At 29.5% G+C, this 26,099-nt stretch overlaps 1 protein-coding gene across 2 annotated transcripts in view; it reads left to right on the plus strand.

Annotated features, from left to right (window-relative positions):
• The window catches only part of DIP-delta (Dpr-interacting protein delta), a 1,030,723-nt gene that overhangs the window by 805,759 nt on the left and 198,865 nt on the right, over positions 1–26,099 (plus strand). For both annotated transcript variants that reach the window (XM_075358853.1, XM_075358852.1), the window contains exon 5: positions 15,384–15,512. In XM_075358853.1, coding sequence (XP_075214968.1) covers positions 15,384–15,512 — 129 coding nt within the window. The remainder of the gene's footprint in view (positions 1–15,383; positions 15,513–26,099) is intronic.

Raw genomic sequence — 26,099 nt, forward strand, 5'->3', positions numbered from 1 at the left:
AGTATGGTGATTATATCAAGAATGGATTTTGTAATTCATTATATATTCTGGTCCAAGTAGGACCCGGGTTTAAATCCCGGTGAAGCATGGAATTTTTCTTACGGGACAAAATTTCCATTTCATATTTCCATACACAAGATTCTAGCTTATATGGTAAATTAATCATTCCAAGGAGAAAAAAATATTTCATCTAGACAAAAAAAATAACATATTTTTGTATTTGAGTCTAAAGGACATACTGATTTTGGCCTTATATCTCAGGATTGAGCGAATTTTGGTTTAACTATTAAAAACCCGTATCTCTATATATTGAGCAATGATCGTAAATATTAATTTCTTTTCAAAATTTGTTTAGGGTGTTTGTTTAAAAATTTTTTTAATGAAATAAATTTTTCGATTTTCTTTAAAGGCATTTTGAATAAAGATTTTATTAAATGGTACTTAAAATGCATATATAAATAATCCAAAATAAATATCTTCAAAAAAAACCCTCCAGCTCTTAAAATTGAAATATATGTTTGTTTTATTCTTTTGCTCTATCTCCCTTCAGTTTAAACATTAAAAAAAAAAATTAAATGTGTATACGTCATTCGTAGAGCTATCAAGAAATATCTATAATTTTTTAGTATTAGATCTTGGATCTAAAATGTCTTAACGTTTTTTTTGAAAATTTCCTTTACTAATTTTGGCTACTGGTGAATTTGGTGTTAGATCTACAGAAAATTTTACTTAAGAAAATTTGTTGTAAAGTTGACCTGTATGTGAATATTTTTAGAACATTTTTTTCTTAAAATTTGTTACTACCCACCTCTAAAAAATATACTAGTATAATCTATTTTTTCTGGTTTTTTGGCTCTAACTCTTTTTAATTTTTATTAATAATAGTCAGTAAAGTCATGAAACATGTTACAGTATTTTTAATTTGTATTATGTTTGTTAATAATTTTATATTTTTTTCAATTTTTATATATTGTATTTTCCTGGACTGGAAATCTTTATTTTTCTGAATTCGCTGAGCACTCGTTGAAAACCACTGCTGCAAACTATATTAATATGACGTCAAGATATGTTATTTTATTCTATAACTATTTGTTATAAATATTCTTATCTTAATTTTCAGTAATAATTTCCAAATTAAATATAGGTGCACATTACACGAATAAATATAGAAATATTGTTTTGGTTTTAATTAGAATAAATTTTCATTAAAATTAAATCTGTTTATTTTATCTTGGAAGGGATATGTTAGATAATTAAAATTTATTTATAAATCATTTATGCTAGTTTATAAGAACTACGGGTATATTAATTGGATAATATCTGTTGCATTCAAACTATCTTTGGAATTCTGAGAATGTCGTCATCTACCCTCATTCGGTCCATTACGGAGTGTTAATTATCCTGCAGATATGACCTGCAGATAATACAGCAGCATTCCTTTATTACATAGTGTTTCTAATTTGGTTAGTTACAATTATTATTACAATTTCAGTAAATGTTTACATTTTCATGTACTTTATAATTATTTACCCCTTTCATACCAATAACTTTCACCCTAGATACATGTGCCTCTATTTCTCTTTTTAAGTTCCTTACCGTTTTCCTATTTATGCACCGCTGTTTGGTATAAAACACATTTCTGCACTTACTGACACATGTTCTGATATAAACCATCTACACTGAGTTTACTACATGTAAAGTTATTAATCTCGTGAAGTAATTATTTTCAAAGTTGGGTACTGTAAATATACCAACCGTACTGTCTAACCAAAAATATATTTTATTACTGGAAAGGTTATATTAAACGATATAATTTTCTCTCTCCGGTACCTTTATTCAGTTAAGTATTTTCATATAAATTTATTATCTTTCTGAAATAACTGGGATGCATTAATTTATTTTATAGTGAAGTTGTATAATTTTATATTAATATGCGTATTTTTATTTTAAATATGTTTTTTACATATCACACTTAAAATATCATAGTACATAAATATTGTCGTTATCTGTGCATATTACAGTATATTATACCACGTCAAGGAATGGTAAGTGTGCAATTCTATGGAATTTTCCTAGCATTTTTTTGGATGGATCAAGGGAAACCGGTATAAAGCCTTGATCAGAGGTAAAAAGTAATTTGATTCCTGTTAGTCCTTTTTTATTTTCTTTGGTGAATATTTCTATTCACTGGTTTCGATTGAACCTCCTCAATATTTCTTGATTCTGAACATCTTTCATTGCCTTATACTTTATTTTCTTACTGATATTTTTTTCTTTTCCTCTTCCGCCACGTTTTCCACTATTGTCCTTCGCTGAAGATAATTCTTAAGTTTAATATGCAGTATTAAAAAATAATTCAATTTTCACTATTATTCTCATAAAATTCTGCTCTCACTATTTCCCACATTACTTGCTCATTTCTTATCAAAATTCCTAGCTCTGTTCTTCTTTTTAACTCTATCTCAAAAATATCTAATTCTCTTCTCTTTTGCTGACCATCAATGATTCAAATTCGTATTGGGTCATACTTCACAAAAAACCTTTCTCAGTTTAATACGGATTCCCTTCTTGCTATCACATTTTCTTCACTTATTTTTCAACTTTTTATGTATCCCAATGTTAACATTTTTCGTACACCTACTGCAATTAATCATCCAAGCTTATTCTTTCCTTTGACAGGTCCTCACACAACAGATCTGATAAGTTCTCATTTTACAGTCCTCCATGTTCGCTATTCTATGCCAGTCCCTTAGTGTTATAATTTCTTCTTTATCTTCTTTAATTGAATTTAACATCGAATATCTCCTTCTCTTCTTTTCTTCTCTTCAACCACCTTTTCCTCGATAGTACAGGCAATTTGTCATCAAAATAGGCTGTATTTGAAAATCCTTACCTACCGATTGATCTTTTGTCCATGCGTTAGGGGTGATGAGGGAAGCTTAACTCCAGATTTTTAACATCCCCCCTCCCGTAGATTTTTGAAAAACTCAAAAATGTTTTGAAATGCGTTTGTCTCTGAATCTATGCATTTTAGAGAAAAGTTTTTCAAACAAAAAATTTAGAGAACATTCTCCTCTACAATTAATGTGTTTGAAGTTATGCTTATAATTTGAAATTAAAATACTAGGTGGCGCTGAATTTGTAAAAAATGTTGTAAACGAGTAGACCGGTTTCGAACACGTGCCCAATTCACAACATTTTCACACTTTGGTAAGTGTACAAGAAAAAAATGTTAAGTCGTACAAGAAAATTGTTTAAATAAAAGTTGTCTGTTCTTTTGAGATTAACAACTTTTCCAAATGCAGTACAGACGAAAAACACAGTCCGGTGTAGTTCCGGTGAAAATACCGAAAAAACACGGTTTTTATAACTTCAGCGCCACCTAGTATTATTTCAATTTCAAATTATACGGCATAACTTCAAAGACATTAATTGTAGAGGAGAATGTCCTCTACATTTTTTTTTTCTGAAAAACTTTTCTCTAAAATGCATAGATTCAGAGAAAACCGCATTTCAAAAAACTTTTTGAGTTTTTCAAAAATCTATGGCAGGGGGATGTTCAAAATCTGGAGTTAAGCTTCCCTCATCACCCCCTAACATATGGAAAAAACATCAATCGGTAGGTAAGGATTTTCAAATAAAAATACAAATTGACTGTACTACGATTGCAATCTTCAGTAAACATTTTCTTTTCAACCAGTGTCCCAGCCAATTCATTTTATCTCCCGTTTTCAGTTTTTTCGCAGTACTCTTTTTATTTTTTATTTTATCCTTTGATCTTAGACATTTATTTTTCCCCGTTTTCATATTTTAAATACACCTAATTTTTTTTCTCCTTTCGTAGTGACCATTTCTAAGCACCACTCAATGCTGTATTCTGTGCATAGCACTTTTATATGAACTGCTATAAAGTAGAAAGTTTAGTAAATAATTCTTTATTTAACGGTCAATGGGGTACCTTCTTCGTCATTGAACTATAATTCTTATCTTTGTTGAACAGCGCATGTACTCAGTTACTGTAGCTTATTAGATACTTGACTTGTTTTACTTGGTCTGCGAGGGTCGTCGAAAAGTTCTCGGCTTGACAAAAAAGAAAACAAATTTTTCAGAACGTTTTGTTTTAACTTTTCAAATTAATCACCCTGCAGTTTGATACTTTTCGACCAACTAATTTCGAATTTTTTAATATCCTTATTATAATGCAATTTAACCAATTGAAAAATAGCGTTTGTCTTCGTTTAGACCTCATAATTTGAAGTCAATCACCTCATCATTGATGAGGATATGACAAATGCGAGCCGTTTCTCCAGATTTGGGAAGAGAAGTAATCGCTAGGAGTCAGATCTTCAAATCCAGTTAATGTGCGCATGTTGAAGCACTTTGGTCATGGAGTTTTGCAGCAGTTGGAGAGATATTTACAAGGTCATTATCGTGATGAATGAGCAATAAGAAAGCTCAATTGAATAACGCCATTCAGCGGTCCAGTAGTGAAGCATCATAATACTTGGTGATGATCCTGTTTTTTTTTTTTTTCAAATTAGTCATCACCACCGCATTAGTCATCACCGCACCACAATAATCCTAAAAATTGTAGCTATTACTTTTCCTGCAAAAAGCAAGCGATTTTACTTTATTTTGGTACACTCTTATCTGCTTCCATCTAGTTTTTGGACTATTATCTAATCTTTGGCGCATAACGATAAATTGATGTTTCATCTACTGTTATAAAACATCGAAGAAACATTTAAAAATCTTTGTTATATGTTCAGTTGAATACGTGTTTGGTCGATTGTTAACAAATCCAGCATTCATCAAGCGGAAAACGTTTTCATACCAAAATATCGTGAAAATGTAGTAGGCAACATCTGTCGAGATGTTTCCAATGCTATCAAGCTTACTGAAGTTTGGCGACTGAAGATACTCACCTTCATTCGGTGAACGTGTACTATGTCGTTGTGAACTTTTGTGACGAATTCGTCGGTCGTAAGGGTTTTGGGTCCATCATCTTGAATGGAAGTCCAACTATGTTTAAACTAAGCAGCTTACGTTTTTGCACTAGAAATGAAAGGGAAGAATTCTTTGAAGTGAAATATAATCCTTTTAGTATATCCATAGGGTTAAACCCTATAAACACAGTACAACAGTTCGATTATTAATTTTATCTATTTTTCAAAAAAATGTCAACACTTATTTACTCGATTGCCAAAAAACAAACACCTAAATACACATTCACGCAGCATGCCATTTTAATGATCACATTTGACGTACGATATTTAATATCAAAATCATTTTATCATACTTGCGCCATCTCTCTGTTATATCAAGAATTTCCTGGTATCTCCTCACCTTTCATTCTAGTACTTACATTTCCGCTATTTCTTCCTATTAAATTATTCTTCGTATTACTATTATTTATTCTCATTTCATACTCTTCATAGTTTTTTCTGTCAAAAATTCATGTGTCTCGGCATATTTTCCTTTAAAATACTTCACTTCAACTTAGTTAGCCTTGAAATTAGACCAATGGTGCAATCCGAATTAGTAATACTTCAAATAAGTTAACCTTTACCAACTGTAACAAAAAGTTTAGTATTCTTTTGTAGTGTTCCTAGAGTTCTTAAAGCATTTCTGTAGAGATAAAAATTGAAAATAATTTTAATCTTTCAACTGTATTTTTTGCATCTATAAATAAATACTAGATCCAAAATAATTACATTCAGTTCTTGACTATGGTATTCCATACCGTATTATTACGGATTTTATTTTTAAACGCTGCTTTATGTAATCAGTTTTATTTTATTCTGTAAGCAAAACATTGCCGTTTTGTTGGGTAAATTTATCTTATTTAAAGCCTCTTGGTGAAGTGAGCAATTTATTTACATTGCTAGTCGTGTTGATTACCTTTTTCATTACCTGGAATATTTTATTTTCGATTTAAATGTATGATTTTGTCCTTTTAAATAATTTTAAGTATTTGAGCTGTAGTCTAAGCAGTTCTCATTGTTATCTAAGAGATTAACGTTTTATAATTTTGGATTAAAAAAATAATCGGTAGATTGCAAACATTTTACTAATTTATTTATTTATGATAGTTTGTTTAAATCTCGTATAGTAATCAAATCAATTATGAGTCATACTGATTTACGATTAAGTGAATGAAATAGACTTTAAACCGTGTCGAATTACATTGTTAAAATTTCTTATAGAATTAAATCTAAATTGTTTATTGAAAAATATAATAAATTTCTCTTTAAGGTTGTATATGAAGAAGAACCTGAAATGTGGCTTTTTCCGCCATCTTGTAATAATTTTTCTTGCATTAATCAGTATTTAATGCAGATATAAGTTATGATAAAAGGTAGTAACAAAAAAAATCTATTTCCATTAAAATAATTTCAGAATTTAATGAGTAACTACGTCGACGTAAAATTATTCAGATATTGACAAGAGCAGATAATTATATCGTACAACTGAAACATGTCAACTGAGCGTTATGTTTGGAATATTTTATGCAATGAATTTTTACTAAAAGAGCGATTAAACTACTGTTTGTGTAAAGGCAATTAAAAATAATATATACCAATGGAGTTTATATTTAATAAAGGAAAATCCGCAAACATAAATAAAGGAAAGCTTATGCGCTTGTTTGCATTCATTCGTGGAGAGTAGACAGTCGCTTAGGATAAAATAACTTCGTAAAAAGACATAAACTCAGAACAATTTTAAATAATTCTGTTAACTTTTTTAAAGAGTTTTTATTATAAATAACCTAATTTTCAAGATATAACCGCCATATAACTTGTACATATAGATTCAACTGAAGAATATTTTCATAAGTTGGGAGAAATTGAAAACAAGTTAATAATATTAAAAAAAAACTCAAGCTGCATATTTCATTGCAACCGGACTGTATATGAATGAGTGAATTCCGTTCCATAACCACTGTTTTAATTCATTAAAAAATTTTAGGTCCATCACCTTTCTCCATTATTTATTTTTTTCTCAAATTTTTATATTTGAATTCGTGTTGTACTAACGATTCAAACAAAATCAAGGTTATCGCAAAATGGCCGTAAAAATCCTGTAATGCACATGTTTTGCTAAAAAAACGTGTTAGCATTTAAATTATTCTTTAAGCAAATGTACTCGGCAGAATAATAAATAAACGTTAGTTGGAACAACATATTAGTATATCAAATCTTTATCATAGTTGTTTAGTCTTTTATAGCAGTCTAAATTTTACTTTACAAAAAATTCTCCGAAAAAAACTAATTTTTTAAAAATATTTTCACTCCAATAAAAGAAAACGGAAAATGGCATGCAAGATTAACGTGCATGTTGCTCTTTTATATTATTACTGATTGATATTACCGGGCTTCTTTTTAGCACGAATCAAAATTTGTCATTTTGTTAAAAATAAACCGATGATTTTTCTTTTAAGATAATATCCAACAAAATTCGATGAAATTTTGAATTTTTGATATTAAAAATGGACCTTTTCCTTTAAACGTTACCATTTTTTTTTCAGACATTACGTAATTATTTGATATTAATCTGCTACGCACTATTAAACAAAGAAATTAAAAACTAACTGCCTTCACCTATAATTGTGGAAGCCAAGAAGCGACAATATCTGTCAACATTTGTTGAAAAAAATCTTGATCTTGTAGCCCTGATTCCATAAAAACTCAACAAGATACGACTCGTCCTAAGTTTTACTGCTGTTGCGCTGAATTTGATTCCGGTTTTTGTCAACTTCCGCGTACTATCAACCATTTGATTGGGCGCTCCTGTTTGCGGGTCAACAAAATTTTATTGACTGTTGGATGTTTATAATTATCCAGTTTGTTTCGAACGTCTCGGTATGCGCGCCACTCGCCTGAAATAATTACCAATCCCGGCCAAAGATAATTCATTATGAGAGGCAATAACGTTTCTGCACTTCTTTCCTGCTCAGAAACCTGAAAAAATTCTTTGGTTTCACAGTAGAAATCGCCGAAAACCCATTTCTGAAGTAGAACTCCATTGACATTATTTTTCTGACTTTATGTTCCGAAACTGATCCCCCGTTAACTACAGGATTGCTTATAACATTGTGAACACAAATATCATGCCTATAGTTGCACCAATCAACTTTTGTCGTACAGTTAATATCCAAATCCTCTTGGCAACCTAGGGCTTTCATCCTATTCGCCTAGCAAAGAGAAAAAGAAAAATTAAATTTTGCAAAACAGTAATCTACACCAGCAAGGAAAGTTCCCTGACGTAACTTATTATTTCGTCCAACCATCTCTTGGGCACATCCACTGGTCACGAAAATCATTATGTGACCACGTGTCATACGCGAGGGTTGCATACAATTCCGTACTACTGTAAAAACGCGAAAGCATCGTTTTCATTTGCAACTTGTTTCACGAGACGAATAAAATTCATGGCGACTGGATGGCAATAAACGCGGTGACAATATGTGTTTATAAAATTGTTAATAACTAATATAAGATTCACATGTTTGAACATGCAATACATGCATCATCAAAGAAGATTTATGACGTACAAATGGTATATGACTCACTGACATGTGTTTTGGTATTTTAAAATCTTTGTATACGCTGAAGTGAAAACATTAATTAGTACAATTAACTTTTAAAATAATTAAGGACAAACACCGCGAAATAATATAATGAAAAGTAATTTCTTGACACATAACGATAAATATCTTAAAAATTAATTTATATACCTAAAGATAGTGAAATTAATAAAGTTGGATCATTGTGTATATGGTCGAACTAATTTACAGTAACGTACCTTTTCCAGTATTCTGATTGACATCAAAGTAAACGGTACTGGAAGAAACACTTCGGTCGTACATGTATAATTTCTTTATAAATGTTGTAAATGAAATGAACTGAAACGGTTGAATTTTCTGCAAAAGAATTGTTTAAATTTAGTGATCCATTCATACACAGCGGAGTGTGAAATTATTCAATTAAGAAAAAAAAACCACTACCGCTAATTGAACATAGGATGTATTGCGCTCTATTTATTTCTTTAGACAATTTTTTCGTTTAATGTTGTATTGTTAAAAATTTAGTTTAATCTACTGATAAAAGCTGTATAATGTCGTTTTGTTTTTAGTGTACATGTTGAAGGAGTAATTCGTGTAAATTAAAGAAATATTTTATATAAAAGAGAGAGGGTTAAATATTTTATTCTATTACAATTTCTCATCTTAATAGAATAAATGTAAAAAATCTGGTAGTAGTAAATATTTATCTGATAAACATCAGAATTTGCAAAAAAAAATTAATCAAAATGTTATAATTCATGGGTTATAAAAAAAAATTATCGGAGTTTATAGGTATTTAATACGTCTTAACTTTGACTTAGTAATTAATCACCTTTAAAATGAAAGAATAAAACTTACTGTTTTTCCCTACTAATGTTCAATGTGAAAATTTTTTTTCACGCGGCATCGATCCAGTCGATAGAAGAATTTGTCTCATACTTTAACCAGCATGTCTCGAGTAAGATCATCATCTGGTGCTAGATTTATGGCGTCATCTCTGCCTCAATTCGGATTGATCAGTATGTAGGAAAGACACATTCAAAATATCACACCACAGGAAGAAATCACATAGAGTGGATCGGCTAAACACGGAAGCCATCGCAAACAAATTCCTGTCATCGGATCCATGCCTACAGATCCATTGGTTAAGGAAAACGTAATTCAACCGATCTGTACAGATATACCAGTGTTGACGCGCACCATCTTTTTGTCAAATAAAATCCTCTGCTCCAGCTAACAGTTGAGGAAAGAGCCATCTTTACAGAATATCGAAAAAGTAACTTCTCTTAAGCTTGCTTCAGCGAAAAATAACGGTCCGTAAACTTGCTTTTCGAGTATTCTAAAGAAAAAAACATTTAATTTTAAGGAATTAATTCGGTATTGTTATTACTTATAGAGAGTTTTTGAGCCCCAGCCATGGAACAAATGTGTATTAACTTTTCCACATAGTTAAAATGTTGACACATAACTAAACACAATATATCGATTGCGAAGTCAGCACTCACATTGCAGTCAATATAACTCAAAGCCCCTAACAGCTGCAAACGGTATAGACGCATGTGTAAATGTTTCCTAAAAAAATATTCCACACTGTCATCACTGGCGCGGCTAGTTTGTGGCCGGCCTTCGTAACACATTTTTTAAGATTATGCGGGGAGAATTCCCTGATACGTTCACCATTTTGTTCAGATACCTTCGGTCATACAGTACGCATATCTTTACGCAGATATCCGGTCTTTTCTAATTGATTATGCCATCGACCGATGTTATTTTTAATCGAGAGATCACAATTAAACTTTCTACGGAACGGACGTTGTACTGTAACTACAGATTCATATTTAGCAAACTGGAATAAGCTTTTGTTATCAGGAATCGCCATCTTTGTTAGTGACAGTGTCAAGCGAAAAGTTACAGAGAATCAATATGTGGTGTTGCGCGCAATTAAAACTATCTTTTTGATTTTTGATTTTTAGCCTTAAATCAGCATTGTACACCTCATTCAAGAAATATTATAAGAAAATAAATTCTCGATAATTTTGTTCTGTAAATCCTCTATTACGAGTTGTATGATTATTTTTTTATGTATGTTTCGTTAAAATTAGTTTATTTTCATAATCTGTTAATTTGTAGTTATAACATTGAGACTGTAAACAAATAACGTAATTAGTTTAATTTGAACTAATACAATCTACTGAAAGGAAAGACTGACAGATTTACTCTAGTGTGGAACACAAAGATGATATGTAATTAAAAGGAATCTTATCAGTTGTTTACCGATACAATTTTAATTTTTTTTTTTTAAATCGCTACAATGATAATGCTTGCTATGAAAAATTTTGTGACTCGCTGTCATATTAAAATCATTGTCTGATAAAATATTTGATATATTGAAGATAGTTTACCGGATTTTAATAGAATAAATTATAAGTAAACTGCTTTCTTTTAACCTTTCCGTCTACATAATTATAATATTGTGTGGCTAAATAGTAAACTACAAAAATATGACTTTTCTAATCGGGTAAAATTTTGAACGTTAGAATTTTTTTGTAGATTTTGAGGTTTTATGACCCTCTGTAACAAAAGGATATACTTTCAGAATTGAAAAATTTCGGAAGGATGTATGGATGGTTTTTTTCTTATCTCTAGAATGATAGACCAATTTAAATAAAATTTAACCTTCTTTATATGAACAATTGATGTCTTTTAACTCTGGATTATAATCGATTAAAGCGCAGGAGATTATTGATCTCATGTTTCGAAATCTTAAACTTTTACTCAATGGAGAGGTAAAGTTTTGAATATAATTTAAAGCTCCTTAGGTAACCAAGTTAATTTATGATTGTTTTTAGTCATTACAAATTCCAATGGATAAACGTTTTTCATTGATTTTAAGCTCCAAATCTTACTATTATATTATAGAAATTATCATATTACGTTAGTATATACTTCAATTATGTATTGGATGGCTTCATTAACAGATGGAGGATCATTAGCAAGCGTTTGTCGTATATTTGATTTTGTCCTTTTTTTATATCTTCATGCTGGATAACCCAATTTTTTTTTTTTAAATTTGTACGAAGACTTGTAAATATGGTAACTGATGCCTTTTAATTTTGTTTATAATTATATAAGAGTGTGTAGGCATACGGTCACCATGGGTCCCGCATCTCAAAAGTTTAATTGTAAAATAGATTCTTTAATTTTTAATTCTTTCTTTTCATACTAACATATTTTAATTTCCTAATTATCTTTTCTCGTAATCAGTAGTATGTCATCGTTGAGATCCTCATTAGGATGAGTTGCATAACATTTCAGGAAAGTTGTTTGACTGTTTGCGGCTTTTTTTGACTGTATTTTTAAGGAAAATAGCTACCTATTATAGAATGTGATTTTTTTCGTATCTGAAAATATTACTTCAAGAAAATAATGTCATAAAAAAATTCGTTCATGATTCAAGTTGTACTGTTCAACCAATACCTTTGTTATATTTATAAATTTACTCTTAATACCATCCTGAATTTTCAGTGAAAACATTGGTAAAATAGCCATTGAGATTATTGCTGTAGTTCTTACTTTTAAGTTAACATATTTGAAATTTAAGCGACCAGGTAATACGAACAGTCCAAGCAGCTAATTGTGAAGAAGACCCTACCATATATTGAGGCTACATTGGTGATGAAAATTTCCTTCCACTATTTCATGAGGATTTTTTATTTTTACCCATTTATGCTCATTGTGGAAGTTGTTGATGGCATCTCGAGTGAAATTTGCCTCGTCCCCAAATAAAACATATGTGTAGAGTTGTCGATTTGTATGCCACCAGTTGCAAACTCTAAGCAAAGCGGAACGTCTCCTGGGTATAAATGTTGAACTGACTGTTTATGTATAAGGATAAAACCTGATTTATTTAAATGTCATAAGAACCATCGATTGCGAAAATGCGATCTGCTTCGAAAGACGTCGTTTACTGACACCTGGACACCGGTGAACTGCATCGATAATAATTTCACCAATAACAACTTCGTTTGGATATATCGTTGGTAGCTGGTACGAATACTAGGTAGTGAACTTGTTTCTCGAAGTTCGCGAAAAGTTTTGCTAATTCTTTTGGGAACTGTAATCCTTTCTTTTTCCTGTTTAGCCTCCGGTAAATACCGTTCAGATAATACTTCAGATGATGAATGAGGATGATATGTATCAGTGTGAATGAAGTGTAGTCTTGCACAGTCTCAGTTCGACCATTCCTGAGATGTGTGATTAATTGAAACCCAACCACCAAACAACACCGGTATCCACGATCTAGTATTCAAATCGGTGTAAAAGTAACTGACTTTACGAGGACTTGAACGCTGGAACTCTTGACTTCCAAATCAGCTGATTTGGGAAGACGCGTTCACCATTAGACCGACCCGGTGGGATGGGAACTGTAATCCTGCGATTCGGAAAACATACATCATATGCACTACAGCAGCTGCAGCATTACCGTTACACATATCCAAAATAAATACCACATCAGCATATTCCTTTTGTTGTAAATAAGTACGGCATTACATCAATGGCAAACCGAACACGTTCAAACTAAAATTCACAGAAACCTTCGCTTACGACAGCACAGTTCACTCTATCCGATATAATTAATTAATGTACCTCACAGAATGATCTAAACACTAATACAGTATTGCGCAGTGTTGATCAGCTGTTGTTATTTTATTGCTATTTTTGAAATAATCATTTTTCAAATAATTTATTGCATATCTGTCATTAATAAAAAAATTATTCTCTAAGCTATATTTATTTAATAATTCTTATTTTACAATGTTGTAATTTACAGATTTAAACAAAAATATTTTAACAGATATTGGTAACAGTCAATTTTTGTTTTTAGAGATTTTTTTATGTCACCAAAAGAAGAATTTGGTTTGGTATACATTAAATAAGTACTTTCTGTCAAATCTAGTAATATACTGTTTTTAAATTAGACTTGAATTTGTGTAACTTTTCTTTGTTTTATTCAACTTATATTAAACCATTATGTTTAAAATTGAATTTCTTACAAGTCTTGTTTAACAATTTTATGTGTTTATTACCCATTTAACAAAGTTATTGTTTCTACCATAAAAAAGAGGGATTTACCCCAATTTTCTCAAACACTTCTGCAGATGCGGTTCTAGGACCGCATTTTTACGGCTTTCAGGTCAAAAACCATAAATATCACTAATTCTCTTAATTAACGTTCTAAAACGTTCAGTCTCCGGGGTAGCAGAAATCCAAGCGAAATCTTTCACAAGCCGTAACTCGCAAACGAAACATTTTAGGACATTTGTTTATATGACATTTTCTATTTCTTACAAGTAGAATATTTATTCTTATTTCTACTAGTAGAATAGGTTATGAAAGTCCCAGGTGAACTCGTGATTACTCTGTACTCACACGCGCACGCGTATGTATGTATGTATATATATATACATATATATTATATATTTTATATATAATATATATAAAATATATTATCCAATAAAAATGAAGTTTTATTAAATTTATTTTGAAGTAACATCTCGTGTCTTCAGTTCATGATATAATTTACGTGAAATATATTTTACTACTGTATTGAACCACATATTTTTCTTTCTGTTAACTCACATTTTGTTTTTATAGCTTTTGTAACCTATTTTTTTAATATAAATCTTTTATCGTGTACGTTACGGCCTACAATATATATATATATATGGCCTCTATATAGAGTGATAGTTTAGTTTCTACGTTTATTACCAATTGATAAATTGATATTTTTGTTTTTTGTTTCGATTAGGACAACAAAGAAACTTGTATTATAATCGGTTCTTGGTTTGTTTTTTAACTTGCATTAAAAATGTTTCATACATTTAAAATATAATTTTTCAACTCTCCTATACTATTTTCTACCTTAGTTTAGGATTATCTTGGAGTTTTATTTCTTTGTATTCAGTTTTTTTTTTTAATTTCTTCTGCTTAAGACTTAGACCAAACATTTTCAGCAGTCAAGAGATTACGTAACTGGAGTAAATATTTATAAAAAAAAAAAAAACATCTTATTTATATTTTTAAAAATCAGCATCGATCAATCTTGATCGAACACAGCTTTATGAACAGATTTATTATTTTTTCTTGTATATCAAAACTCCTAAGAGATGTAAATTCGTTTGACTCTCCGTTACTTTGAACCAGTTTGCGTGTGTCCTTCATATCTTATCTAGTCATTAGACAATATTACATGCAGCCTATGGTTACAAACTAAAATTAAATAATATAACTATTTTAATTAACCATTCTTGATTGAAATATTTATTCTGTTATAAAGGACTGATTAGTGGGAAGGAAAAATCAAACAAATTGGTCTTGAATAATGAAAATGCGATCCATTAATATAGAAATATCTGTATCAGAATATTTTATTACTCATTGTTTAATTCTTAGTTATACACATTAAACTCAGGGTTAGTTAAATTGTCATTAAACTCTTAGTTGAAGAAGATCGATAATACTGTTGGCTACAATATGACGTTGGAACATCACACCGAAAATTCAGGAAATAGTTTTCATTAATGAATCTTCGATGATCGTGGGTTGTGGCCACCAAAATTTCCAGATTTGATGTCTAGATTTTTATCTTATAGAAATAGATAGGTTGCATTTTTTATGGAATACCATGCATGTAACACTTATTATCTTAGTATTTTTCAGTGAAATGAATTGTATTGTTCATTTACTTTTAATATATACAATGTTTGAGATCTTATTGATTATTTAATTAATTTATAATTTTTTATATTTCTTACAGTTAATGTTTATGACGGTGAACAATTAAATCTTACTAGAATTAGCCGCACTGAAATGGGAGCGTACTTGTGTATTGCTACAAATGGTGTTCCTCCTTCAGTCAGCAAAAGAATAATTGTCGATGTAGAATGTAAGTAAAACATTAATCTCTTTTATATTTAAGATGTAACGATATTGTTTAATTTTTTATAATTCGTAATTAAGTCAATTATAATAGTTTTTCTGTTACTATTTTTATTTATAATATTTATAAAATTATAAAATTATTTATAATATTATTTATAAAAGTTTTTTTTAATTTGTGTAATAATAATTGTAATAGGTGGAAGAGTATATTATCCCACCTATTTTGATATATGAGAGAAAATTGTATTTTATTTCCTGTCATTTAGTGATCTCTTCAGTAAAAAATTAGTCATATTTTGATCCCAAAATTCTGCATTAGTTAATTATACATTTACTTATATATCTTGAAAGTGATTTAGACTTATAATCATGAATTACGGCATAGTATTTTTTTTCTGTTCAAGGGTATTGATTCTGTATTAAACTTTAAAAAAGTCCGGTATAAGTTTGGGGAAATATTGAGAGTGTAGTTTCTCTCACAGGATTTGAACAACGATTAAATGTTTTTTATTTAAAAAAACAGTAAAATTGTTTGTAAAAACTTTGATTGTTTCGACCTATCGATTATACAACAATATACATTTTTTGTTATTATTATCTTTTTTTTTATAAGTAGATGTGGTAAATATTAATAAAAGGTAATAAATAAATCCCCAGTGCAAAAAATAGGACCAATCTACTATAAATTTTTCCAAGTTATCAACTAGAATTTTTTTAAAGTTCGTTAAATTAATTATTATCAAGTTTGAAATTTTTTTAATGTTATCACAGAGATAGAAGGGGCAAATTTTTAAGAATTTTAATTCAAAATATTGTCATTTTTAAATAAGGTGCATGATATATTAAAAAGTACTTTAATATAAGATAGAATTTGTTCTAACGTTTATAGGTTTTTATTAATAAAAGAAATTATTCAATAACTTTTGTTATATTTTTATTTTTCTAACAAAAAATAAATAAAAACGATACAAAGATCTTTTGATTAAAAATAATTTTTTTTCACATTATAACTGAAATAACGATTATATTTTAAGCTGCCTTCAAAACCGAGGAATGTTCATATTGGCTTAATGTTTTATAATCTGGATTCTTTAGTTAATCTGGCTATATTGTAGTGGTATTTCCAATAATTTCACGTATATTATTTCAAAAAAGAAAATATTACGTGTTATTCATTAGGCAAGTACTGTTTTCTTACATACAAAAAATCAAACTAACAGTTAAAGAGACTGAGAAAATATTTCCCACCAATTACTTTGTAAAGAAACAAAGCTTCTTTATGTAAATTCAGTTATAAAATAATAAAATATTTAAAAACTAATAAAAAAAGCACACGTTCCTCCTTCTTAAACTACAGACCATAAGAGGAGTTCCGAAGATAATATTTATCATTTAAAAATACAATATCAGAAAAAAATAAATTTAAGATTTTACAAAACAACTAAGTGATAAAAAAATGTAGAAAGGTGTGGATGTGTGTTATGCTCCCGGTACAGGATTACTTGTATTACTTGTTGTGTTGTTTTTGTTGTTTTCTAGTTCCGTTTTGTTCTTGTTTTATTTTGTTGTTTTGGTGTTAAAGTTTGCTTATTTTCTTAATTTATTTTTGCATTCTGTGCTTTAGCCTATGAGACGGCAATCGTGGCTAGATAGACTATAATACATTTTACCGTTAACGACATTTTTGGAGTTATTTGCTCTTTGTGATTGATGGACAGGTGAAGTAAGCCCACCGGGTTGGTCTAGTGGTGAACGGGTCTTCCCAAATCAGCTGATTTGGAAGTCGAGAGGTCCAGTGTTCAAGTCCTAGTAAAGTCAGTTATTTTTACACGGATTTTAATACTAGATCGTGGATACCAGTGTCTTTGGCGGTTGGGTTTCAATTAACCACACATCTCAGGAATGGTCGAAATCAGACTGTACGAGACTACACTTCATTTACACTTATATCATCCTCATTCATCCTGTGAAGTATTATCTGAAAGGTAGTTACCGGAGGCTAAACAGGAAAAAGAAAGAAAGGATGGTGAAGTAGCGCTATTGACTGTAGCACTGATTGAGATATATAGAGGGTAATCGTGGGCTAAATGTAGGGGCGCTAGGTGGACTGTTGTACATATCAAGGATGTCGAAATCGACATGTCTGACAAGGAAGTTCATACAGAATTGTCAACAATGATTGGAGCGGCGGATAACCTCCGTTCCCGACGTACTGTGCGGCCAATCGATTGACAGACGACAGGATCAGGATAGGATGTTCAGATTCATTTGTTTCCTTGTTTTGCTTTTTGTAAACATCTCCTTCATCTTCTTTCTTCTTATTTGAAACAGCTGATCTTAATTATTGTTAGAATTAATTATATGAATTCACTTTCCTTTAAGACATATTAGCAACATCACTAAATTTTTATTGTTCTAGCTACACATATTTAATATATATTTAAAATGTGAATAAATGTGAACTTAACTAAAAACGTAAATTATTATATAACTCAGTGCAATGTTTAATTAATAAAGTGTAAATTTTGAGAGTAAATAATGGAACTGACTATTAATAATTGGTTATCCGGCATTAATTAATGTATACAGTTAAAACAACCAACAACAATTTCTCCGCGAATGAAATTGTTGTACAAGGATGCGTCCACTGTCGAGCGAACATCCGAGAGCGGGAATCCAACAGGTAACCACTTCATACTTTATGCAACTTTGTAAGCCAGGTTTAATGCAATTATTATTATCAGCGGCTTTCCACAAATTTTGGAATTCGAACGAACACGGTGATGTGTATATACAACAAATATATGTATTTATAAGATTTTCTCGTCAGCTCTACTGGTCGCAAATATTATCCGATTTTGACGAAACTTAGTAAGATGATGGAAACCTAATAGAAATAAAACCTCTTATAATTCCATTCGAAAAAAAGAACTAGCTATATATATATATATATATATATATATATGTGTGTGTGTGTGTGTGTGTGTGTGGGTGAGTGTGTGTATAGATTTAAATAAATATAATTATTAAAATAGGAAGGCAAATAATTCAAATGATTTACCCTCGTCGTGCTTACTTCTTATTATTTTATGTTTCTTAGTCAAGTAACCGGAGGAAAGTGCAACCAGTGGCGTTGCACATAGAGTAACATTGGTTGTTGGTGTGTTGGTTGACCCACCGACGGGTTGACGGGCGACGTACACCGACCCAACTCTAAAAAAATCGGAATTAAAAGAAATCCAAAAATGCATTGACATACTTATCTGAAGCGTATTTGCAGCTTCAAATCTACTGAATATCTTGTTTAGTATAGTCGGAATTGGGAAAATTAAATCATTGTTCAAAATTATTTTAACTCTCTTCACCACCCTTTCAAGATCGATTTTCAAAAATCTTTAGATTGGCTTTTAAATATTTATATGAAGATTATACACACAAAAAATCAAGTTGATATCTTCATTTGTGTCTGGGAAATTAAAAAAAATAGCCGGGTTTCAAAAATAATTCAAAAATTCATTTTAACCCTTTATACTCAAAATTTTGCAAAAAAAAATTATAAATTATTATTTAAATATTTACATGAACATTAAACTCACATAAAGAACGAAGCTTATATCTTCATTTGTTACCATAAAATTAAAAGAAAAATAGTAAATTTCATTGTTACTCCATTTTACCCCTTTAAAAAGAAACAATTTTTCATTTTAATGTACCTTATACTTAGAAGCCTATACTATACATAGTAGCCTATACTTACACTCCGGATTACATAATTTAGCTACTGCTAAATATTTGGTAGAGAATAGTTTAGTGATTGTTCAGATTTTGGCTAAATTACAAACAAACGTTTCCTGTTTATTTAATAGAGAAATTCCATTTACAGTTACATTAATCGTAATCTTTAGTGATCATTTTACTCAGTGATTATAATAAATATTTGTTAATTTTTAATAATAAAGAAAAAAATAATTCCAGCTTTTATTAGGAATGTAATAAAACAATTATTTTATTTTTATTACATCGTTTTTTAGGACTTAACAAAAAAATGTAATCGAAAAATAAATATATACTAATATAAAATACTGTTTAATGAAGTCCTTTAATAACACTTCCTGTATATTTTTTTCTCACAGGAATTTTTAAAAATATTTCAATATTAATGAAAAAAGAAATTATTTACAATACATCTCAAATACTTTATTTTCTGCTTTATTTTAATTAAAAATAATAATAATAAAAAAAATTCTTATAAAAGGGTTAGAAAGGGTATTGGATAGAAGAAATAGCAGGTGTGGGAGGCAAGCAATAAAACACAGGGGTTGCTGGTCGCCAGGAGGGGGTGTTTTAGAAGGGTTTGTTCGTTCGGTATAGGTTGTTAGGGGGTTAGGGGTGAAACGGAAAGCACCTAGGCCACGTGACCCGTCGGGCCGTCGGTCGCATTCCGTTCGTCTTCCGCTCGAGCGCTTAAGGAATCTGCTTTATGAGAACAGTAAAATGGTTAACATTATTATTTTACCTTTAAATCTTTCTTTTCCTTTTTCTGGATCAGATTCTCTAAGATATTATTGTGGTTAGAAACAAACAAGCTGCATTCCTTCTTTACACTAGTAACAGTAAATCTTTAGCTGTCTAATTCTCTCGCATTCAATTAATCACATTTACACTGATGAAAATCTATTTTCATCTATCAATTCCAGATTTTTTCTTCCTTTTTACAAAAGAACGATTATAGACTGTGTAAATTATTTTACTAATGTAAATTTACTTTTTATGTAATAAAGTTTATAGTTATGTTTTAATTTTTTATTAATCTTGCTGAAAGATACCAGCTGCAAAATAAAATTTAAATAAAATACTGAAATAGTTACAGTCTATCCTTTTAAAACAAATATCACACCAACATTATAATATCGTCAGTTTTTATAGTTTACAGCAACAGTATGTGGTAAATTACGTCACATAAAATTTAATGGTTTTGTATTTAATGTATGAAAATAATAGTTTTTTAATTGTTAATACATCAATAATATACCACAACGTAGATGGTGCTTTTATAGTGGTTTTAATGTACGTACAGTTTTTTTTTGTTTTTTTTTTTTTTATTTTATAGTAATATTCCACATTTTATATCATATTTTAATGGTTTTATTTGGTTTTATATGGTTTTACTATCAATTCATACAACTTATATTTTGCCTTGTTCTCTCGGTTTTCTGTTTTAAGTAATCCTACATCATGTAATTTTTCTGTTTTTTGTTACTTTTGATCACTAGATTGGATTCATTGTTCGTTTTTTATTTTAATTTGGATACTTTACAATTTTTTTTTCCTTTTACCAACATAAATATCCCTATTGTGGATTAGTTCTTCAGAAATCTTTGTTGTTTCTCAAGAATTTTCTAAATTCTGAGAACTGAGTTATAACAATTTTTTTCTGTTTAAGCATTCGAATATTTTTATTTTGTCTGTTTATTTTTATTTATTCTTAAAACGATGGTCGTAAAATATTAGTTTTTTTTTCTTATCGAACTGAAATATTTATTGGACTATTTGGTATATTTCGAAATAATATTTTATCATAAAGGTTTTTTAAAATTCTTTTTTCTCTTTTTCCACTTCCCTTTTTTTTGAATCGATAGTGATCTCTTTAGGATCAAGATAAATAGTTTCGTTTATTACTATCTTTTCTTTTGATTCCAGTACCTTTCATTTTGCATAAGTGTTTTTCTCGCCTTTTCTTAGTCCATTCTATTCATGTCATTTTCTTCTGGAATACTTCATATGTCTTGAATTTTTGTCTGAACATGTCACTCTGTGATTTCGTGTGTTTCTACATTTGCTTCTTTTAGGTCTTCATTTACCTGTTTGATTCACTTGGTAGTTGTTTTTCTTTTCTTTTGTTGATCAACGATTTCCTTGGTTAGAGTGTTTGGTGGTTCATTTTTATCAGTTGTCCGTAGAAAATAAGACTGAGTTTTCTAATCGCGTCTGATATTTTGTCTAGCTTCTGGTAGATTTCATCGTTTTTTCGTAATTTTGTACCATTTTCTTCTTTTCTCAGTGAGTAAATTGTTTTGTATAGAAAATTATGAAATTATGCCCCTAAAATTTTGACTTTGTTTGCAATTATTTAGATAGATCCTATTATATATGTATAATAGGATCTATCTATAATAGGATCCTATAATACGATCTAGGTACATATATATATATATATGTACGTAGAAAGAGAGCAAGTGAGAGAGCAAACAGAAATTGTTAGAATGTATTTCTCCGTACATAACCCTACATGTTTTACTACCCTAACTACATAACCCCTTTATCTAGTTCAAAGGGCGGTATTGTTCTTCAAGGTCGTTGCAGTTGTCAGCCCTTTTCATCTTATTTCATTTTGTGCTAAGATGTTTGGGTGTATTTTTTACTTTGTCATGAACTCTCTTTATTTCTAATGCAATTTTGCAAAGCACATTAATTCATCCATTTCCTCTAGTGTGTTGATCTGCACTTTGGCTGTTTTACATCTTCTCTACTTCTTTATTACTGTTTAAAAATTCTAATAGATAATTATTTTTTCGGTTGAATTATTCTGTAACAAGATCTTGTTTTTACCTTTATAGATAGCTATTTTTTGTCTTGGTTTCCTTTAGTGATTCCCTTTGCTTTCTCCATTTTCCTGTTTTATTTGTAGATTCGCATGTTTTTTAAATTTTTTAGATAATCTCTTATAATCATTAAATTTTCCCCCTATTTGGGTTTTTAAAAAGTTTGTTAACGAATTTTGTCATGAATTTTTATAATCTTATTAAATTAGGGTTTTCTATGGAGATTTTTAGTCTGAATTTTTTTCTTATTTCCATGAAAATATTAAATTGAATTTCTTCCAATTCAGTGTTTTAGTTTAACGGTGTCAAATCATGCATAAAATCTACACAATTTATTTTGTTTTTATCTGTAGAAGTATGACACAGATTTATAATTTTTCTAATTAAATAAATCAGTAGAATTATTTTTTCGTATAAAGGAAAGGAAAAGGACCGATAACCATCCTTTTCTTTATTTGAATTCGGTTTTTATTTGAAGTAATTCGAATATTTAACTCATAAACTTACTTTTCGAATATGTGTTGATCAAAGTTTCTTAAACTAATTTAATAGGTTTTAATGTTAATTCCGTATTGCTTTAACTTCTTTTATTTTTGTTATCTTTAATTCATAATCACCTGTTTGTTTTTTAATATTTAATATAATTTAATAAATAAAAAATACGCCTTATAGTAACAAAAATTTCTTAGATTTAGCAACAAAATGAATCACTTTTAGAAACAAAAGTATGCTCCTAAAATCTTGATACTTTTGAATTATTCAAATAGATTCGTGTATATATATATATATATATATATATATATATATATATATTTATATATATATAGAAAGAGAGCAAGTGAGAGAGTGTGAGAGGGCAACGGAAATTGAAGGAAATTAGAGTATACACTATTTAATTACACGAATATACCATGTATTTGCGGAAGTATATTTGTCAATATATTACCCAACACATTTCCCTATCCTAATTATATGACATATATCTAACAATTATTTGTTTTTAGTCACAATGGTATACGAGTATAATGATTTGATGAAAATTAAATGGCGGAAACTAGGCGTAGTTTTTTATATTTATTTTTTTTAAGGTATAAAAATAAAATTATTAACATGTTTACAAAATTTTAGAAAATCCTTAATTTTTCTTTAATTGAAAGTAAGTAATAATAATCATTTAAAACAGCAAGTTAGAAAAGGCATCAGTATATTACTTTTTCTGAAAGTATTGTTGGTTATTATATAGTAACTAATTATACTATGCAAAGATGCCATTGGTTGAATTTATTATGACCTGCCTTTTACATTTAATAAGTTGCTGATGTACATTGTACTGATTAAAGAAGGAAACTCTAAATAAACCATTACGTCCTTACTTATGCTTCATTATATTGGGGATTAAAGAGTAAAAAGCAGCCGTTAAATAAAGAAATAGTTACAGGACACTTATTTTTTTCTAACATTTTTGTTAGACAAATTTAAAAATACTATTTTTTTTCTAAAAAAAATAAAAACACATCTTTTTCTTTTTATGAAATTTAAATTAAACAAAATAACAAATTGCAGCTTCCTCGGGAACGGTACGGGCTGATGAGGCCGCCAAAAGATCGGCAACAAATGGCCTCCGATTAAATTAACATATGATAGCGACTTTATAAAAACAGTCGGTGTTAAACTATCTTCTTAATGGAATAAATTCTGGCTGCTAAGTCCTCCTACGGCCTTACATGGAATATAATGTAAAATGGTTCGTAAATCACTTACTCATAGATTGCCCAATGTTCGGGTCTATTCGACAACAATTAAACCTGGATTCAGATATGAAATGTTTAATAAGCCGGAAGGAATAAAAAAAACTTGCGGTCTCTCTTTGATAGTAGGATGAAGAACTTAATTTAGCGGTTTTCCTTACGGGAGATCCCTTACGGAATACTTTATGCGCATTGTAAATAGACTAGTGGTTATATTTCAATATTTATTACCTATTTATTATTCTTGTTCTAGTTTGTGTTTGTTGTTTCTTGTTTATTATTTATGATCATGCAGTTATATTTAAGTCGCTAATGACTACAATCGTTGATGCGACTTATAAAAAACAAAAAAACATTCCGTAAATTATTAACCAAAAAAATATTTATTACAAATTACTGATATTTTCCATATTTATATTTAAAACTAAAACTTCAATCAATTTTGAAGTTATAGAAAAAAAAATACAAACAAAACTGTTGGAAAATAATTTTTTATGCCTTTTTCCAGTATTTTTTGATTTAAAAGTTAATCGTGGAAAATAAGCGGAAAAAGTACTTTTTTCTCCTAGTTAATATAAAATAGTTATTGTTTTATTATACAGATATAAAATGAAGTATTACGAATTTCATTAGTTTAAAAAAAATTTATTTGAAATTCGTTCTAGGTATTAAAATAATTTTGAAACTTTAAAAACCCTCCACTTTTGAATTATCTGTAGATCATTTTATGGCCTGAAAATCTTAAGAATCATAACTGAATTAGCAAGAACACATTAACCAAAACAGCATATATTTCTTAGTTTATTAGATTTTTGTTCTCATTTTTGTTTAGTCACTTTTTACTGTAGTAGTAGTAGTAGTAGTAGTAGTACTACTAGTCATCGTTTTTTCTGTAGTAATATGATTACGCTACAGAATTTTCCACCGTTTATTGTAAATACTTTTGAGTCATTTCAGGTCGTTACATCCGCAGGTCTCCATGGCGCGAGTGGTAGCGTCACGGCCTTTCATCCGGAGGTCCCGGGTTCGAGCCCCGGTTAGGCATGATATTTTCACACACACACACACTACAAATCATTCATCTCATCCTCAAAAGCAATATCAAACGGTGGTCCCGGAGGTGAAACAAACAAGGTCATTTCATCCATTGTAGTTATATCTTCTAGCAAAACAAACAAACCTGAAAATATTAACAAAACTACATACGTAATTACTTAAATTCTTCTTCCTCGAGAATTGTCTATACAAAATCTCTACAGTCAATTGCTTCCAGCCACTTCTTTAGTTAATTCTCTTTGTAGTAAAAAACTACTCCTATATTATTACCTATCTATTCTTTGGATTTCTCCTGTTTAAAGAACAAGATTAAACCATTCTAACTTCCCACATTTTTTGCTGCTTTCAAAATTGCCTGTTTTAAGAATTATTTTTGGTAAATTTTAGCTTCTACTTCTTTTTTTGAAAGCTCATAACTGTTTCGTAATAAACTTAGTTGACATTTCATCCTTCTTTTCTTGAGTAAATCTCTGTGATCCAAACATAATTCGTTTTATAAATATTTATAAATGGTTAATAAAAACTGATTTTGATTAATATTTGTTTAACGTTAATTTGGTATTCTAAGATTTTGTTTAAGATTTCTGTATATTATACAACTTGGTCAGAACGATTTTTTCAACAATTCAACCGTTTTTGTTATGTTCTTTAATCAAATTAGTAGTACCTACGTTACCGTGATAGTGAGCAGTTAAGAAAAAATCATCCAACTTCTTCAACTTTTTTTTTTCCCTAGTCTATTTCTTCCTATTGTTGGTGATGTTAGTAACGTTGTTGAACCAAACGGTTAACTTTATTCAATGTTGAAAAGTCAGTGTGTTCATGGTGTTCATAAATTTTTTTTAAAAATCCTTTTCATTTAAAAGTTCAATTTTAATTTGTTAGTTTCAGTATTATTAGTTTTAAAATTATTTATGGTATCAGAAAGTGGTGTGTAACTCAATGAAATGTTCACTGTCAACCATTACAATTGTTCTAAAATCACTAACACCTAACTCGAGTAAATAAATTTGCGTGGCTGAAACTCTTCCGATTTCAGCTTATATTTTCTCAAATTTTTTGTGTCTTTCTTGAAACTGAAATGAAGATTAAAGCCATTAGTGCAATACCAGTTTTCCAGAATTTAGACAGATCCGGAGGCATGGCAAACGTACACTCACGGCACTTAATAAAAATTCTATCACA

The sequence above is a fragment of the Lycorma delicatula genome, chromosome 3 (assembly GCF_047948215.1).
Source record: "Lycorma delicatula isolate Av1 chromosome 3, ASM4794821v1, whole genome shotgun sequence".
NCBI classification, from domain to species: Eukaryota; Metazoa; Arthropoda; class Insecta; order Hemiptera; family Fulgoridae; genus Lycorma; species Lycorma delicatula.